The 18,293-nt window shown below is 43.1% G+C and overlaps 1 protein-coding gene across 1 annotated transcript; it reads right to left on the reverse strand.

The window, feature by feature from the left end:
* Positions 1 to 287: 287 nt before the first annotated feature.
* Positions 288 to 11,648, reverse strand: LOC122832755 (interleukin-1 receptor accessory protein). The gene is made up of 12 exons (XM_044119813.1): positions 11,167 to 11,648; positions 9,674 to 9,744; positions 6,306 to 6,501; positions 6,142 to 6,225; positions 5,095 to 5,317; positions 4,850 to 5,018; positions 4,688 to 4,759; positions 3,752 to 3,884; positions 3,441 to 3,586; positions 3,226 to 3,369; positions 1,555 to 1,698; positions 288 to 1,478 (listed from the first exon to the last, which is right to left on the reverse strand). Coding segments are annotated over exons 1-12 (1,833 nt in total). The 5' UTR covers positions 11,169 to 11,648; the 3' UTR covers positions 288 to 1,029.
* Positions 11,649 to 18,293: the final 6,645 nt, after the last annotated feature.

Consider the following 18,293-nt stretch of genomic DNA (forward strand, 5'->3'; position numbering starts at 1 on the left):
TCAGATCTATTTTTGTCCCTTTTTTCTTGACATGGAGGATAAAACATTTTAATAAGGAAATATTTCCTCTAACAACTTAAAGCAGAAATGAGAAATGTTTTTTATAAGACTTTCTTTCTTAGGCTTTGAAATGAAAAAAATTAATTTTTATCGGAAAAGAAAAAAACTGTTTACAAAAGGGAAAAAAGAGAAAAATCACTTTAACTTTCTTATTCAAAACATCCATTTATGAAGATTAAATGAAATCATTTTTGAACAGCAAACATTAATGAGAAAAAGTGAAATGATCAATGAAAGCAGAAATAAATTTTATTTAATTAATCAAAAAGAAAATATATAAAAAAAACAGATGCAGCAAATCAAAGTGCAGAATATTCGATGTTGTTTAATACTCGTATTAAACAACATCGAATTTTTTCAACCCAAAATATTTTTTTACTGATTAACCTGTAGGTGGACTTTTCTTAAAATAAAAAGAAATGAAAGAAAACCAGCCTGCAAACTGAACATTCAAACTAAACTAAACTTTAGTTTGAGGTTGAATGTTAGTTAACTAGTTAACTAGTTAACTAGATTTATGCAGCTTTAGTTGAGGAAAGTGTTTAGCTTCATAATTAAATATTTGTTTGAATTTGTGACATTTAAAAATGAATGAACAACATGGTGAAATGAAAATATGACTTTAGAAACTGATCTCCATTTTTCAAACTAAATTATCGATGCTAACTTTAAAAATGGCGCCTGTGAGTCTGACCCGGTTTGGACCCGACTCTTGGCTCAGGTCACCGTCACGTTCAGCAGAAATGGTTGACCTTTGACCTTCCTTGGCTCTCCTTGGATGAGTCCAATCTTCTGTCGCCTCTGTTAGCACATCCTGATTGGTTCTCTTCTCCAGGACCAACCAACCAGCTGGTACCAGAGCAGAACCCGCTCCTCTGAGAGGGTCTGACCGTCTCACTTTGAACTGGTTGAACTGGTTGGACTGGTTGGACTGGTTTGGCTCCTCCAGTTCGTTTGGAGCCGTCCGGGTCAGGCTGCGGAGTTGGGGATGTTCTGAGGCGTTTTGGTCGTGTTGCTGATGAGGCCGGTCTGGGAGTTGGTGCTGTTCTGGCTGAGGAGCCTCATCAGCGCCGCCTCCTTGCTGCTTCCCTCCTGCTGCTCCCTGCCGGCTCTCCTCACAGGAAGCTCCACCCTCAGCTGCTTCCAGAAGCGGGACGTCAGCTCCTTGGACTTGTCCCCCTTCCAGCGGACCAGCGCCAGCGCCACGCGGGCCCGCCGCAGCTCCCGGACCAGGCTCTGCCTCTGGACGGGCCGGTACTGGACCAGGATGACCCGCAGGTGGCCGCCCAGCGCCATGCTGTCGATGCCGGCCTTCAGCTCCAGCAGCGCCTGGGAGCCCTGCGCGGCGTAGCCGGGGCTGACCACCACCAGGAGGCGCCGGCTGCGAGCCACGAAGCTCAGCGTCTCGTCTGTGATGGCTGCAACGGAAGATGGAGGGATGAAGGGGTGAAGGGGTGATGAATGAGTGAAGGGTGGAGGTTTAGAGGAACTCACTCCCTCCGGGCAGACTGTCCCGGTCGAAGATGCAGACGGAGTAGCCGAGCTCGTTCTCCAGGACGCTGCGCAGCGTCGACAGGACGAACTGCTCCTCCTCGCCGTTCCGCGCGTAAGAGATGTAGACGTCAAACTCCTTATCGTCTGAAACACCAGCAGGGGAAAAATCTGCAAACGTTCATCGGCAGGAAGTGGTTTAATCTGATCTGAGGTCAGTGTTCCTCAGAGCGCTGCGTCATTTCCTCAGATATGTCAAAACCGTTACACGGTTTTCACCGTGACGGCTCAAACAAAGTACAAAGTTCTGCTTCGGGTTCTCAGACAGTTTTACTTCCGGCCATCTGTGACTGAACTCATGCTGCCATTTTGTTTTACAGACAGGAGGCTTTTTCCTTCAATCTTCCAAATAAGACAAACTGGTTGAGTATTTTTTTACTTTTCAGGTCAGAAAATGAAAGTAAAGCTAAACAACAAAAACTTCACCAAGATTATGAACCTAAGAAAAGTTCAGTCAGGATTAACGGCAGGTTAAGTTAAAGTAAGGAAAGCTGAACCAGCGTTTAGCCTAATCAGTAAACAGTAAACTATGTTAATCTCAGGCAAAATAAACTAACTAAGCTAAGTATGCTAAGCTAACACAGACTACCAAGGTAAGCTAAAATGTTAAAGATAAAGTAACCTAAACCAAAATAAGATAAATCGAGCAAAAGTAAGTTAAACTACCTTTAACTAAATATGATTAGCTGATTCGAGGAAAGCTAAGCTAAACCAAACTAATATAATATATAATGAACTAATACCAGCTATGCTAAACTACTGTGAGGTGAGATCATTCAACATAATATAAACTAAGTTAAAACCAGTTAAATTACGATCATTCTGAACTTATGGTAAACTGTACAAAACTAAACTCAGCTAAGCTAAGCTAGGCTAGGCTACGCTAGGCTAAAGAACGTTTTGCTGTGATTTGGAACATCGAGGTGTGATTAACTTCTATTAAACTTTTTATTAAGAAATTATATGGAACAACTGAAATAATTGGTTATAATTTATTAGAATCTGTTGAGGAGAAATTATGATGCGTTAAATAAACAAGTTTTAGCTTAAAGCTAAAAACTGGAACCTACAAACTTTTCCAATAATTAAAATAAATTATTTTCCACTTTTAAAGAACAAAATTTAATAGAAATTCATAAGTTAAAGTAAACATGATGTTTGGGGTTTTATCTTTATGTCGCAAAAAAAACCAGATAATTTTCCTTCTCTACTGATTTTGAGATCTCGACTCAACATGTTTTGTGAAACCAGCTCTGGCTGAGAAGAAGCAGAAAATCCCCCATGATATCAGATCGATTTGACATTTTGGTGCAGCTGCTGTTTATTTCTCTGTTCTTAAGAATCTGCAGTTTGAACCCGAGTCGCAGGAAGACGTTTACAGTTTCACTTTGTAGATTTAACTGGCAGCAGAGCAGGTGGCGCTCAGATTTAAGAGCTTTGCTATAAAACACGTCTGGGTGTTGGACGTTTTATGAACGGTTTAATACACTAAAAGCTCAGAGCCCTAAACCCCCCAACCCCCGAAAGGCAGCAAGTCGGACCGACTGAAGCTGGGATGCTTGAAGCCAAACTGAAGTGTCCCGTGTTCTGGAGGGGCCGAGTTGGGGAGCCTACCTGTGTGCCGCTCGTCGGTGCCGAACCAGGAGCGGTACAGCAGCAGCAGCTCCAGCCAGAAGACGTGATAAACCACGAACAGCAGCAGCATGAGGACCAGCGTGACGCCGAGGCCGCAGCCCAGCTCCACGGAGGGCAGCGAGACTGGAAACAAAACGGCTGCAGGTTAGAACCCACAGAGCTTCGGCCCGGGTTCAACCCACAGTCTTCCTCACCCTCTTCCTCCAGCTGGACCCAGCGGGACATGGAGCCGCGCGCGTTTCTCACTGAGCAGCTGAAGTTTCGCTGCAGGTCTTCAGACTGAACGTCTGTGATCTTCAGGATGGTCGTCGCCGTCAGGTCACGGTGGTCGTCTATTGTGCTGCAAGACGATTCAGACACAAACACAGTCAGACCAGAGGAAACCTGTTTCCAATGGAACCCACGTTCTACTTGTGAACCAGTCAGTTCACTGGTTTGGTCGTGAACCAGTCGGTTTACTGGTTTGGTCGTGAACCAGTCGGTTAACTGGTTTGGTCGTCTCTACCTGTTGGTTTGGGTGAAGCGGCCGTCGTTCAGCTGCTCCACCCTCTTCCCATCCACCGTCCACCAAATCTCCCGTTCAGGTTTGTCAATGATGAAAGGAAGCTGGCCTTGGCAGGTCAGATGGACGTCTGAGTCTGACAGGAAACAGAAACCAGAATCAGAACCGGAGCAGCCTGCCCTGCCTCAGTGCTCTGGAAAACACGTGACCCTGAACGCAGCACAGAACTCCAGATTTACTGGATCAACTAAACAAACAGTTTAGGTTTTATTCCTTCTTCCTGAAAATCCTTTTCTAAGCCTTGAATTCCTGATCAGGATCAAACGTCAGCAGTACAGGTTCTGCTGCGGAACGGCGGCGCCGTATGAACATCGGATCGGGTTCTGCTGATGTTCTTTGGGCTCAAATGAACATTTTAACTAAATGATTCTTATTCTAATAGTCTTGTAATTGTTCCCTTCAAAATAGAAATGCCCTTGGGGCGTAGAGGTCAGCGCGCCCCACGTTTGGAGGCCCTCAGTCCTCGACGCCGCCGTCGCGGGTTCGATTCCAGGACCCGACGACATTTGCCGCATGTCTTCCCCCCTCTCCTTCCCTCTTTCCTGTCAGCCTACTATGAAAAAAGGGACACTAGAGCCACAAAAAGGACCCCCTGGTGGGGGAAAAAAAAAAAAAAAAAAATAGAAATGCCCTTAAAAAACAAACTCACTGAAAATATCTGGTCTATATGGAGCTAAATTGGCAAAAAAAGTTTTGTTCAACAGAACCTGAAAAGATTTTTCAGCAAAAAAAATAAATTATTGAACAATATTTATGGCTCCAATGTAGCTCCATAAAACTGTATTACACCCCAAGCTGAAAAGCTTTATGAGTGACCGATCTGGCTTTCAGATCTAGACCCGTGTTCTGCTGATCCGGTCCGGTCCAGTAGCTACTTACTGGTTCTGACCGGGAAGACCTTGCCGTTGGTTGGGTGCAGGATGATCGGGTCTTTGGGCAAAGTGGTGGGATCTGCAGGCAGAAGACAGCAGAGTTTACCTGGGTGGTACCGCCCGGTACCGCCCGGTACCGCCCGGACCTCTGGAGGCGGTTTGGACTCACAGATCCCTGAGACTTTGATGGTCCTGGTGAAGCTCAGCGTCCCGCCTCTCCGCCGGTACCGGACCGTACAGATGTACAGGCCCTCATAGGGGGCCACCATGGTGTGGATCTGGAGTCCGGTTCCGACCTGCTCCCGGTGAACGTCCCAGAACGGGTACGGTTCACACCTCTGGGAGACAAGATGGCGGCGTTTAGAGGCCAACCCAGATGATTCTGACCCAAACGGTTACGGGCCGCCGCCTTACCGACATGTCTTGGTTCATGTAGGTCCAGTTGACCGTCGGGTTGCTGTCGGCCATCTTGGAGGCGTCCTGCAGGTTCGGACAGGTCAGCGTCTTCCCCTGCTGGAAGCCGATCAGCACCTCAGTCGATACCATGGCAACCTGCGGACATCCGGCGGATCGGACCGCCTGGTCCCGCCGCAGCACCTGGAGACGCACGGCGATCCTGCTGCAGGACGACTTGTTGCTGCAGGCGGAGCAGAACCGGCACGTTCATCCAAACAGGAAACGGTTTTCATTTCGTCATCATCGGTCGGTAACGTTAGCTTCAGCTAGAGCAGCGATGAACGATCGATATCGATCGATAACTGATCTAATCAATCAGTTATTGATCTAGTCAATCAGGTATTGATCTAATCAATCAGGTATTGATCTAATCAATCAGTTATTAATCTAGTCAGTTATTGATCTAGTCAGTTATTGATCTAATCAGTTATTGATCTAATCAATCAGGTATTGATCTAATCAATCAGTTATTGATCTAATCAATCAGGTATTGATCTAATCAATCAGGTATTGATCTAATCAATCAGGTATTGATCTAATCAATCAGTTATTGATCTAGTCAGTTATTGATCTAGTCAGTTATTGATCTAGCTTCACCATATTTTGTGTTTTTGTCTGTGAATAAAACAAAAAGCAGGTTTATATGAAAAAGAACAAAAATGTATAAAATGTTTATAAAACAGCTGAGTGAATTAATGCTTTAAATTTATCTGGAGGAATTAATAAACTAATGTTTTCAAAGCAAACACGCTAAATGGAAAGGTGAACAGGAAGCCGAACCGTCTGGTGGTTTTCTGAGCTGCCAGGAACCAGAACCGGGTCGTGACCCAGAAACCCGGCAGAACTTTGTTTTGTGGGTTTTTCTGGGTCTCTTTGTTTCCACTTTGACTCTTTTCCTCGTTTCTCTGCTGCTTCCAGTTTGTAGCTGAGAGGGAAACCATGTGAGAAAGCAGAGGTAGGTTCTGCCGACCGGAACCGGTCCGTTTCCGTGGAAACGGGACTCACCGCAGCATGCAGATGTACTGCCCCGTGTCGTCAGCGACGGCCGGCTGCAGCCACAGCCGTTCCCGCTCTCTGCTGACCCGCGCGCTGCAAGCGACAATCAGAACCAGAATCAGAACCGACCCGGTCACAGCGACCCCTGGCGGGACGGCGGTTTCCATGGTTACCTGTAGGGGATGGGCTGCTCCAGGTCGTGGCCGTCCAGCAGGCGGTACCAGACCAGGTCGTGTCCGGCGCTCTGGGCCGTGGTGTAGTTGTAGACGGCCGGGTGAGAGAAGAGCGGGCAGGAGACCCAGCCGGCCTCCCCGTCCAGAACCAGAACCGCCGCCTGGCTGGACTCGCCCCAGTCGTAGCACATCGGTTCTGCACAGGCAGGAAGACAAAGTTTAGACTCAAAACTTTATTTAAATATTTGAAATCCTGCGTCCAATCAGATCGCAGCTCTGGGTGAATCAACCAATCAGCCGTCAGAAAAACTTTAACTCCTTAAACTCAAAAGAGGAGCCTAACTGGGCTTCTGGGCCGGAACAGAACCGCCTGCAGAACAACAAGCTGATGTTCGGATCAGAACCAAAGAGCCGACGGTTTCAGGACAGCACCCGTCGTCATGGTTACGCCTCTTAATGAGATTCAACTGAAATCCATTTAATGTTCAGAGAGCAGCTTTTACATCAGTTAGATATTGATGACTACGCCTCCCTCCGTCCACCTGATCCGATTATCAGACCGTCCGTCTGTCCTGAGGGACTCCAGTGTTTCCAGGACAAGATGGACATTCAGTCTCTTCTGATTAAAACAGCTCAGTTCTACACCGGTTCTGTTTCACTGGACCGGAACCAGCAGAACTGCTGCTGGTTCTGGAGAGGCGCTGGGACGGACAGACGGACGGACGGCCCAAATCAGGTTCCATTCAGAGTTTTGTGTTACGTTCATTATTATTATTGATAACATTATCTGGATCTAAAAGTCTTTATTCAGTCAGAGGTCAGAGGTCAGCGACCCCTGACCTTCACCAGGAGTTCCTATCAAACAGTCGATGAGTGCCATAGAGAACTGGACCCAAATACTGTGAGGGAACCAGCTCTACAACCCAAACCCTGCTGCTGGTTCTGGTTCTGATGGATCCGGATCCGCTCCAGAGGTGGAGCTTTAACGTTCCAATCCAACAGAGTTTAGTCAGTATCCGGGCCTCGTTAACCAGACTGCTGTCCATCAGCTGGCGGATCCATTAAATTCCTTCACAGAACCGACCCGATTGGTCAGCAGGAGGTCAAAGGTTCATGAAACCTGACCAGAGTTTTCCGATCCGAACCGTCATCCTGGAAGTTCTGCTGCTCCAGATGCTTTTTATTAATACTCAGAATGAATGTAAGGTATGAAAAATCTCTGAGGTTCAGAACCCGGGTCGACCCAAAAGGTCTGGACCCGTTTTTACCCCCAAAGCTGAGGAAACATTCAGCTTTTATTGCCTGTAAGAGGAAATAATCAGTTTGTATCTTCAGCAAACAGAAAGGCGTCGTCTGCATAGAGTCGAACTGCAGATACAAAAATGGCGGCAAAACCTCAACCCGATCAGAACCGGATCATTTATTAGAAATCACATCCCATAATAGGATGAAGCCGCTTCACCGCCGGAGCTTTAAACCGAGATTCTGCAAACTGTCGCTCTGGGAATTCACACCGGCCATCAATCATCTAAATTAGCGTCGACTCATTTCGTCTGATTGATTTTCTGATTGATGGTTCCGTCCCCGACCCAAAGATGGGGTTGATCAGTCAGCCGGGTCCGGTCGGACCGCAGATGATCCCCATTCATCAGGGGACGTTTAATTGGACTGCAGCAGGATGATGAGACGGACAGGAAACCGTTAAAGGTCCATCGCCATGGAAACGCCTCAATGTGACCGCAGACAAAAACTCAAACTTTGACTGGACCGTCAAGGACCAGAACTCCAAACAAAAAAATCTGAACTGTCTCCATGATTAGTCTGAACAATAGTCTTTATTTCAGAAGGAATAATAGTTTTGAAAAACTGAAATGAAATATTGTCCCTCAGCCGCCGCCATGTTGTTAAGATGGATCCTGGGAAAATGCTGCATGCTAGGCGCTACGAAGCTTTTAGCTCCTTCAATTTGAAACTAAAAGTAGAGAAGAAATAACCAGCAGAAATGAAGATGAGGAGGATCAAACGGAGGAAGAGGAGACTGTTGGCTGCTGTTTGGAAACACCAAACAGCTCCAGATGCTCCAGCTGTTCTAACAAACAGTAGATCACAAGTTGATCACTTTTGTTTGTTTCAACATATTGGAGCATAAAAACTTTAAACAATATAATAAAAATACACAAAGAGCAACTTTAGGCTGATAGGGAAATTAGAACATATTTATCTTCCGGCTCAGGAAGAACCCGGTTCGGCCCGGCGGCTCCTGGATCTGAACGCCGAGTTCTGGATTAATGGATCGTCTCTGAGCAGAGCAGAACGCCGCGTGTCGGTAATTGACCTGTCAGCTTCTCCCTGCCGGAGGATTCGTCTTTCTGTAAACCCTCCATGTGTCCACATCCTGCTGCTGCAGGGAGACGTCCGTCCATCCGTCCGTCTGTCTGTCTGTCCATCCATCCATCCATCCATCCATCCATCCATCCATCCGTCCGTCTGTCCATCCGTCCGTCCGTCCATCCATGTTTCAGACTCTGACCTCATCAGGAAACAGGAAGTGTTTCTCCAGCTGGTTCTGTTCAGCAGAACTCAGATGAATGTGAGGAATTTTATCTTCATCCAGGTGGAAATGAGTTTCCTCAGGAAATATTTCAGCCTTTCAAACAGAAATGAGGCGTCTGCCAGTTGTGGCTCCAGACCCTCAACTGAAGCTCTGAACACTTTTAATAAGAAAATGCAGATTTTGTTCTTTTTTGTGGAATAATTACATTTAATTTCCAGGGCAGAATGAAACTTCAGGTCAGTTTTATTTAAATCCATTTTCTTGTTATTCAGATGGAAATTATGTGCAAATTTCAGCATCAAAAACAAAATGCATCTGTTCTGATTTTAAAAAGTTTTTTTCTTCACATTAAAACCTAAAAGTGGTTTTAAAAGTGGAAGCAGATTTCCTGTAGTTATTAGTGAGAAGTTGTTATTATTTTGTTATTGATCGGGTCTGCAGGCGGAACCGGCTGTCTGGAAGCGACGCCCAGTCCGGTTCTGGTTCTGCTTCCAGAACCCGACCCGGACTCAGCAGCGCTGCTCAGCATGAGCGGCCCGTTTTCCCAGAATCCCATGCGGTTTTCCTCCATCATCCCAGCAGCTCCATCCATCACCCCCTCCCCCAGACATTCATGAGCCGTTGCCATGGAGACGCTCGGCTCCTCGTTAACGTCATCAGATTAAATAATCTGCAGAAAAACTTCAAACGTTTCATCTGGAAGCAGAAACGGTTTGAGGAGAAACTCTGCAGTTCAGAACCGACTCGGACCGTTGACTCCGCCTCCCGACCGCCCACCGGACCGGCCCCGACCCGCCCCCGACCCGCCACCCACCTGTGGAGTCATTGGATTGGCTGACGGCTCCGCCCATCACAGCCAGGAGGAAGAGGAGGATGAAGGACGCCCTGCGGAGAAGAAGAAGAGCCTCGTTAGTAACTTCCAGGTTTTTATCTGGTCTAAACCGGATCCAGGAGCCGACCGTCAATAATTAAAATTTATTGTGAAAATCAAAATTAATCACGATTAACGATAAACGATACGATACGATAAATGCCCACTCTTTACTGAACGTAGCACATGCTAGCTAATGTAGCTCAAATATGCCTGCTGTATTTCGGATCCATTCGTATCTACCCAGTAGGCAGGCAGGTAGAGCCTGACCTTTGACCTGGAGGGAGCGGTACTCGCTGCTGGCTAATTCCTCCAGAATTAAACCCGTTTCTGACTCCAGAACTCCAAGAAAAGAGGATTTTCCCGCCGTCAGTCGGACGTTTGTGAAGCTGAAAGCTGTCGGGGAAGATGGAGGACGGGCGGAGGAGACAGACGGAGGCTAATGTGTCACGGAGGATGATCAGGCGGAGTGAGGGGATCCCTGGAGGGACATACAGAACCAGAGCCGCCCAACAACACCATCCATCACACACACACCTCCTGCCAGGAGGAGCTCAATAAAACCAACGCTGGAACACCTTCCTGCCTCTGTGTGTGTGTGTGTGTGTGTGTGTGTGTGTTAATGGGAATTCTGGGAAGTTTATCACTGCAGTGAAACTTCCTCCAACCATTTTCCAGGTTCTTGTGTTTATTAAAGGAGAGGATTAAAGGTGGAGGAAATAAAATCGTCCTGCTGCTTCATGAAGCGTTTCCGCATTTGATGATGAGGATGACAGTGATGAAGATGAGGAGGCTGCAGCTCTTTCTGCTGATCTCTGCAGAATCCCCAAACTGACCAGAGTCACCATAATCTGATTATGAGAGCCGATCGATGAGCAGCACAAACAGATAAAACTGCTCCTCAGATTAATTATTCAGAGCCGCCTTCTTCTGCTGCTGAAGTTAAGAGTCTCAGTTTCAGAAATAATACACATTTTTGGCTCAAATGTAAACTTTCATCATAAATTTTGACTGAAACGTGCAGTGAAATCTTCAACTAAAATGATGAGTGCATCCAGTTTGGTGTTTTATGGATGACGAAACGTTAAATTTAATTGGAAACTATAATTCAAGAGTACAGTTCTACTTTCAAACACTGGTTATGGGATAAAATGGATCTTAATACATAAATTTGGGGATTTTTAAAGGAGGTCCGCTCAGTGGATCTCCGACCAGATATGAGAGCGAGCAGAGCTCTGTAATGGGTCAGAACTGCAGTAGAACATCAGTCATCGGACTGGTGGTCTGATTTTGATAGAGTTTTAATGAGTCAAAGAACGCAAAGTACTTTTTATTATCGGAAAAGCGTAAGAGGTAAAGCGTAACGGTCGACAGTACCAGACTTCATTTGAAAAACTGCAGATTTAGAGAAAACACTCCGACAGGCGGTGACTTACATTGGCTGCAGGTCGGGGGGCGCCGGGACAGTTGGATCCGGTCCGGACGAGCCTTTCGGGACTGTTCCGAACCTGGAAAGGCTACAGAACCAGGATCTGGACCGGGATTGGGAGAGGAGCAGCTCCGATTCGGGCAGCTGATGATCAACGACCCGTCAGAGTTCCGGTCCGGCCGTAAATCTGCAGCACCGAGGCGGTCCGGTACCGTCTGGGTGGTCCGGGAACTCCTCCAAAGTGTCCCGCTGATTAACGATCCCAAATCAGAACCATTCCACTCTTACTTCTCTAATTAAACCCGCCCAACCCGTTAACTGGACCCACTGGTCCAGTTAACGGTTCGGTCCGAACAGGAAGGAGCGGGACGGAACCGAATCGAATCGGACTTTGCGGGACTTGGAACCTGAGAAAAGTGCGTGACACGCTCAGGAAGGTGGCTGAGCCGCGCAGAGCGGAGTTGGTGTGTTTGTGAAGTAGGAAGTAGAAGTTGATTCCGATCTGCGCTCCTCCCCCTCTATGAGGTCATTATGACGTCATACGATTTCCCAACAAACTGACCCGAGTCCAAGGTTTCAGTCCGAACCCAACCTGAGTGGGAATCAACCGAACTCTTCGGTTCAGAGAAATGTGACGTAGAGGAGAGAGAGCCGCAAATCCGCGGGAAAAACTCCCGCCCGGGTCCATCCGAACCTCATTCAGTTACACTGTCCTGCAGGGACCCAAACTGACATCTTATAATAAAAAATATCTCATAGAAGAAAAAACAAGAAACTTTTCAGCAAGATTTAGTTTGTTTCAAGTTTAAATTATTAATTTAAAAACGTTTTAGTTCCCCTGACGGAATCTCTGCATGAATAATAATTAATAATTAACGCAAAACAAGTTTCTGCCTTGATGAAAAGTTTTATTTTTATTTTAAGTGGATTAACTCAGAAGTTCCCAAACTTTTTTAATGCTGCAAAATATTCAACTTTTAGAATATTTTTTATTCACTATTCAATAATTATTACATTGATTTAGGATAAATGTAACCTCTACGTTTGATTTTAGATAACTATTAGTTATGTGTTTGTAAATCAGTTTTATAATCAGATTTGATCTGATTATAAAACTGATTCTGTCTCCCCTGATTTGCTCCCAGGTGTTTCTTGATTGTGTTTTTGACCCCCCGTGTTCCGTGTTCCGTGTTCTGTGTTCCGTGTTCCGTGTTCCGTGTTCTGTGTTCCTCGTCATGTTGGTCCAGAACCTTTTCTCTCTGTCTGACAGCTTCTGTATTCTCTCCTTTGTGTTTCTGGACTTTTTTCATCATTAAATCCTCTTATTCATCTCACCCTGTTGCTGCTTCTGCTTCACCATCAACTCATGACAGATGATATATTATAACTTTATTACCAGATACTGTTTTTAATCACAATCCCCCTTTTTATTACTAGGACTCATGTCCTATTTCATATTATTTGAATCAGATTTTATTTTATGTTCTTAAGGTTTTTACAGGTCCTTTGATGGGGCCGCGGCCCCCACCTTAGGAAACATGGTACTAAGATGTTGGCACTAGAAACTGATCTGAAATATTAGGTCGGATCTTGAGTTGTTTTCAGTGCGTTTATTCTCCAGACCTGAACAGATTCTCAGGTGAGTGCTTGGAGGCGGAAGTCTGCAGGTAAAACCGGAAACAGTTGGTCTTATTGTGTTTTTAATGACACTAAAATTAGTGTCATTACTTCAAGTTTCACACTGAACTGTGAAGTAAAAATAAATCTATTACGTTAAATGAAAGGAGAAGCAGGAAGAACCTGACATTTACAGTTTTCCTTCCGACTAACTTTCAGGTAAATTAGCAGCTTTTCAATCAGATGCAGCTCCTTCCGGCTGTTGAGCTGAAACTGGAAAGATGAACAGCTTTTTGATGAAAATCAGAGAAGCTGCTGCTGATCGCGGCTTCCTGCTCTCAGTTCTAGTGGGATGTCGCCCCCTGCTGTTCCTATGGTGTAACGACAGGAGGCCGTGAATACTTTCACTGCTGGATAAAAGTAGAAAACGAGCACAGGAACAAAGGTTTGTTCTGTCATCTGTTCTGTTTGGTTTCTGTTGAATCAACTATCACGTTGAAGGTTTTCTGGTTCGAGAAAAATCATAAATAATCAGGAAAATGTCAGAAATAAAAAGCTTTAATTTATGATAAATTTCACTTTTATCATTTTTAATCATTCAAACCCAGAGTGAGTTGATCCCATTCAACAAACTAAGTAATTAGTTTGAAACTGTGATATTTATGAATGAACATGGTGAAAATATGACTTTAAAAAACTAAACCCATTTATTCTCCATTGACAGGAAAAATCTGTGTTTTCCAAATCGGGGGCCGCGGCCCATCGAGGGACCACCAGTGGACGTCGTGGGGAAACCAGGAAGTTGGAGGAAAAATTTGAACAAAAGCAAAAATAAAAATAAAATTCAATCCCATAAACTTTTTAATAAGAACATTTTCATCGCAATTTTTGTTTTTGGTTTTTCAATATTTAAAAAAAAAATATAGAATCTAAAATAAAATAAATGATTTAAAACTTTTTTCTGGTGCTTATTTTCTGACTGGTTGCCAGTCAAATTAATAAAATAAAATGAAATAAACGCAATATTTATGACTGTTCTTTCTTTACATATTTTGAGGCCGTTTGGGAACCTCAGGGTTAAAAAATATTTTTTAACAGTCTGAAGGCTTCAGACTCGCTCAGCTGCAGTGACTCGTGTTTTCCTGTCTTTCCTCATCAAACTTGGATGAAGCCGCTCGGCTTTTAGGACACCAGAACATTTAACAAAGCGTTCTGCGAAGTGGAAACCGGCTGAGTGGTTTTCCAGCCGAAACTCGACGAGCTTTTAACTCACAACTCAACCTGTCAAACATAAAAGTAACAACAAAAAAAGAAAAGAATAATAAATAAATCTCTTCCAGCTTAATCACATCCAAACATCACAAAAAGTAAAAATATATTTGCTCATTTTGTTGAAAGAAGAACAGCTTTGTATTTATGGGAATCTTGCTTTAACAGCCTCACAAGAGAGGAAATAAAGTAAAACATAAAAGGAACATAATGTATGTGTAGGAGGAAACTTCATTTTAAAGTAAAGGATAAACAAAGGACCTTGTAATGGTGCAAATGCTAATTTTGTTTCACAGCAGAGTAACTGACTACTCTGTGTTCACTGTGTCAAAGAAACAGCCTGGGTCTCAGTCTAGTCAGTTCATGTCCAGCATCTGTGTGATCTGCACATATGTTAGCTGCCTTTTTCCTGACCTTTGACCTGGTTGGAGGGAAGGTTAGATCTGATGGTCCTCTTTGCACACCTGATTATTTATTGTGAATGGAAGTGAAATTAAAGAAACTGACCCATTTAACCCGTTTAATCCCACCAGCAACAATTGTTGCCAGACATTTTCTCTAACTTCTAGAAGCTCTAAAAGGATAATTTTGACTTTTAGCAGCTGATTGAAGTTTTAAAATAAAACAATAGTGTGTCTACTCTAAGCAATATCAATGTCATGTTTCTGGTGTGAAAGGTCACATGACCAGAGCTCTTTACTTCCTGCCTGTGACCCTGGAGGTCAATGTCTGTCACAAACCTGTCAGTAAAATACTTTAAGAAACAAATATTTTGAACATATGTTCTTTCAGGTGTCTTCTACTGATGTATAAAGAAAATTGTATCCCTTCATCCATATTTTGACCATAAGAGGAGTGAATGAGACAGACAGCACTGTGCTCTGTGCTGTTTGTTTTTAAGCCCTGCTGTTCCCACACAGCTGAAAACGATCAGATATTTTAGATCTTCCAGACCTGAAGGAACCTCAAAATGATGTCTTCTACATCCCACAGTTGAAACCCTCCCCTATGTTACCTCCCAAAAGGTGATCCTTTATACATAGTGTGGCCTATGCACTGAATGACGACTGCAGGATGAACCACGCCTGAATCTACTGTAGGACAGGGCCACAGTGTAGTTCTTGGTCTGGTGGAACTGGGAGAATTTCCTCCCAGATTTGTTCACACTAACATTTTCACATGACTTTGCCTCATTAATGAAATGACCAAATGAGGTCAAAGGTTATTGTGCACATCTGCAGGATGAGGGATTGAATCTCTATGTATATAAAATATTTATGAAGACTCTTGTAACCATTGATAATATCAAGATTATGAATCAGAGTAATTGTGTTTGGAGCTAAAATAATGTAAAAATGTTAATGCGCCCTGTGCATTCTGTTCTGTTCAAATTGAAGTTCCATGTTTCTGCCACCAGGAGGCGACACTAACCAGATTTAACGTTTCAAACCCACTGGACTGCAAATTAAAAAAACACACAAGACAGACACTGACAATCTTCTGTCGTTCTTTTTTTATTTTTCATCCTGCTGCGTATTTGCGATGAGTTTTTCTAATACATGATGCGTTTATATGACGGTGCAAACATCAGTAAACACAAAAAACGTCCTCAAACAGATTCCCACATTTCATCACTGATTCCAGCGCCCCCTACAGTTTCAGAACTGAACAGCTTCAGGGATTACAGACTTTCACTGCAGAGTCTCTGCTCTGTCGCGGCGATGCCTTCAGGTGACAGGATGACCATCGGAATAATAAGTGTTCACTGTGAGGTGATTTGTGTTTTCTGACAATACAACAAACTAATGTCAAATCTTCTAATATGGATTAAAATTAAAAACCAAAAATACCAGCGGGATTAAACATAAAACGTGCAAAAGTTTTTACACTTAAAACAAAAGTTACTAAAGTCATAAGAAAAGCTAAATATTTATAACTGAGATGAATGTTCTCATGTGTGTCATTAATTTGATTATTTACTATTATTGTTAAGGAAAAAAATATGAATTTTTCTTTTTGAAGAAAAGTCCTGGAAGAACAAATTAATAAAATTTAAAACCTAAAAGAAAAGTTAATCATAAATGTGAAAAACTAAACATTAGCCAAAGATTTATGCTTTCATTAATGTAATTATTTATAATTTTAAAATTTAGAATTTTTTACAATTGATTTTAAGAAAAAAAACCTGAAAAAAATCAAAATGTTCCTTTCTGATTTTTTTTCCTCAGATTATAGACATGAGCTCAGAACAACAAATTAATAAAATTTTTAAAAAATTGCTCATCATTAAATGAGATTCTGAGCCGTGATGTTTTGCAGTCACCTGAAAGCCCGGACGCCTCAGAGCAGAAAGTGACTTAAGACAAGTTCCTGTTTGGTCTGAAGCAGCTGATGTGGCAGAAAAAGATGCTAAAATTTCCCCGGCGCTCTGGGAAAAGTCTCTACAATCCTCACGGTCCGATTAAAATCCCCAAGTGGAAGACTTTCTCAGAGGCAGAATGGTGGGTTGTGATTGGTTCATTCATTTCCCTCCATCAGTCCGTCTGTTTTTAAATTAATTCAGGCAACCAATCAGAGTCAGAGGATTCTTGACCATGCCCACTGTGATCATAAGGGTCAGGGGTCAAACAGAACAGATAAACAGATTTATTGTTCTGGATTCGGCTGATGGGAGGAAGCAAGCTTCCTAAAAATGCAGAAAAACCAAACAGCTGAAGTTTGTCGGGTTTCCAGCTGCAGGTCAGCAGATCGTAAAGACGGAAACAAGAAGAAAACTCAGAAAATTAAAAGATTACTCCAAGTTTTTTTCTATCTATGCTATGTCTGTTTATCTATCTGGACCTGTTTTCAGAAAACTTGGTTGATGTCAAGAGTTAAAGTGAGAAAACAAACAGCAGGGGGCAGTGCTACGACTTGAACATCACAACAGTTAAACAAAAATGGAGGTTATTGGATGTTAAAATGTAAACGTTTCTCCGATCTCATTCAGATTTATGAAATTCAGATGGCATTGCAGTAAAGTAGCTTCAGTTTCAGGGCAGTGCTGTTCGCAGAAGAAGGGCAGTGTTGAATCTGCTGCCACCGCCTCCCATCAGCCGACACCCAGACGACGCCTGAACGCAGCACGGTAGGGAAAGAAACCCGGGAAAAAAAACTACTTTTAGCTTCTTTTTCAATACATTTTCTATTTAAACTACATGAATAAATCTCTCCAAGAAACTGAGTCATATAAAAACATCTATAAATGCATTCATCCATTTTCTGAACCTATTTACACCACGGAGTCAACCATGAACACACTACGGCAGGCCGTTTTAACATAAAATCAGCTTCACCACACTTATTCTAGACATCTGAAATCGGTTTATTTATATATTAGTAAATTAAAATCTCTCTAATTGCATTATGACTAAATGATCACAGATTTAGCATAAAGTTGATTGGAGGCTTTAATTCAAGATTGTTTACTGACTGAGACATTAAATTATAACTAATCCCAAATTTGAAAAATGTCACCTTTTGTTCTGACTATAATTCTAAATAAAGTTACCTTAAAAGTATTTTTTGACAGGTGACATAGAACCTTCAACTAATGAATACATTTTAATTTGAAATATATTACATTGCAGATATTTTGAAAGCAAATAATGACTTGGCAAAACTAACTTAGCGATAACTAGAACTGTAATTTAATACTTAATTCATCCATTCATTCCATACTCCCTGGTCACTAAAGGTTCAAGAGGAGCTGCTGCCTCTCCAGCTACGTTCTGGGCGAGAGGCGGGGTCACGGGGTCACCCTGGACAGGTCGCCAGTCTGTCGCAGGGCAACACAGAGACACACAACCATTCACACACACACACACACACACACCTAGGGAGAATTTAGAGAAACCAATTAACCTGACAGTCATGTTTTTGGACTGTGGGAGGAAGCCGGAGAACCCGGAGAGAACCCATAATACTTATCCAAATAAATTAGAAATATTTTTAATATCTACTTTTCTAATTTAATATTAGAAATTCATATATTTTGAATTAACCTTCTGAATAATTATTCTGTCTAGTCAAAACGTCCCAGATCTACATAAAATTTTTTAATTTCAAAGAAAAAAAGTTATAAAATATTTTTGAAAATCCTCCATTTTCACCTTTAGAATGGGTAACAGCAGTATTTTTACTCTTTATAGCCGTTTTTAAGTGCATTATTTGGCAGAGAATAATAGGAAATTCCTTGTAGATTTCACA

The sequence above is a fragment of the Gambusia affinis genome, linkage group LG06, assembly GCF_019740435.1.
Source record: "Gambusia affinis linkage group LG06, SWU_Gaff_1.0, whole genome shotgun sequence".
Classification (NCBI taxonomy): Eukaryota; Metazoa; Chordata; class Actinopteri; order Cyprinodontiformes; family Poeciliidae; genus Gambusia; species Gambusia affinis.

Coding starts and splice junctions, on each gene's coding strand:
- LOC122832755 (XM_044119813.1), bottom strand. Junction 3,587..3,751: donor CGCTTCACCCAAACCAACAG/GTAGAGACGACC, acceptor ATCGTCTTGCAG/CACAATAGACGACCACCGTG. Junction 1,699..3,225: donor CACCGACGAGCGGCACACAG/GTAGGCTCCCCA, acceptor CTGGTGTTTCAG/ACGATAAGGAGTTTGACGTC.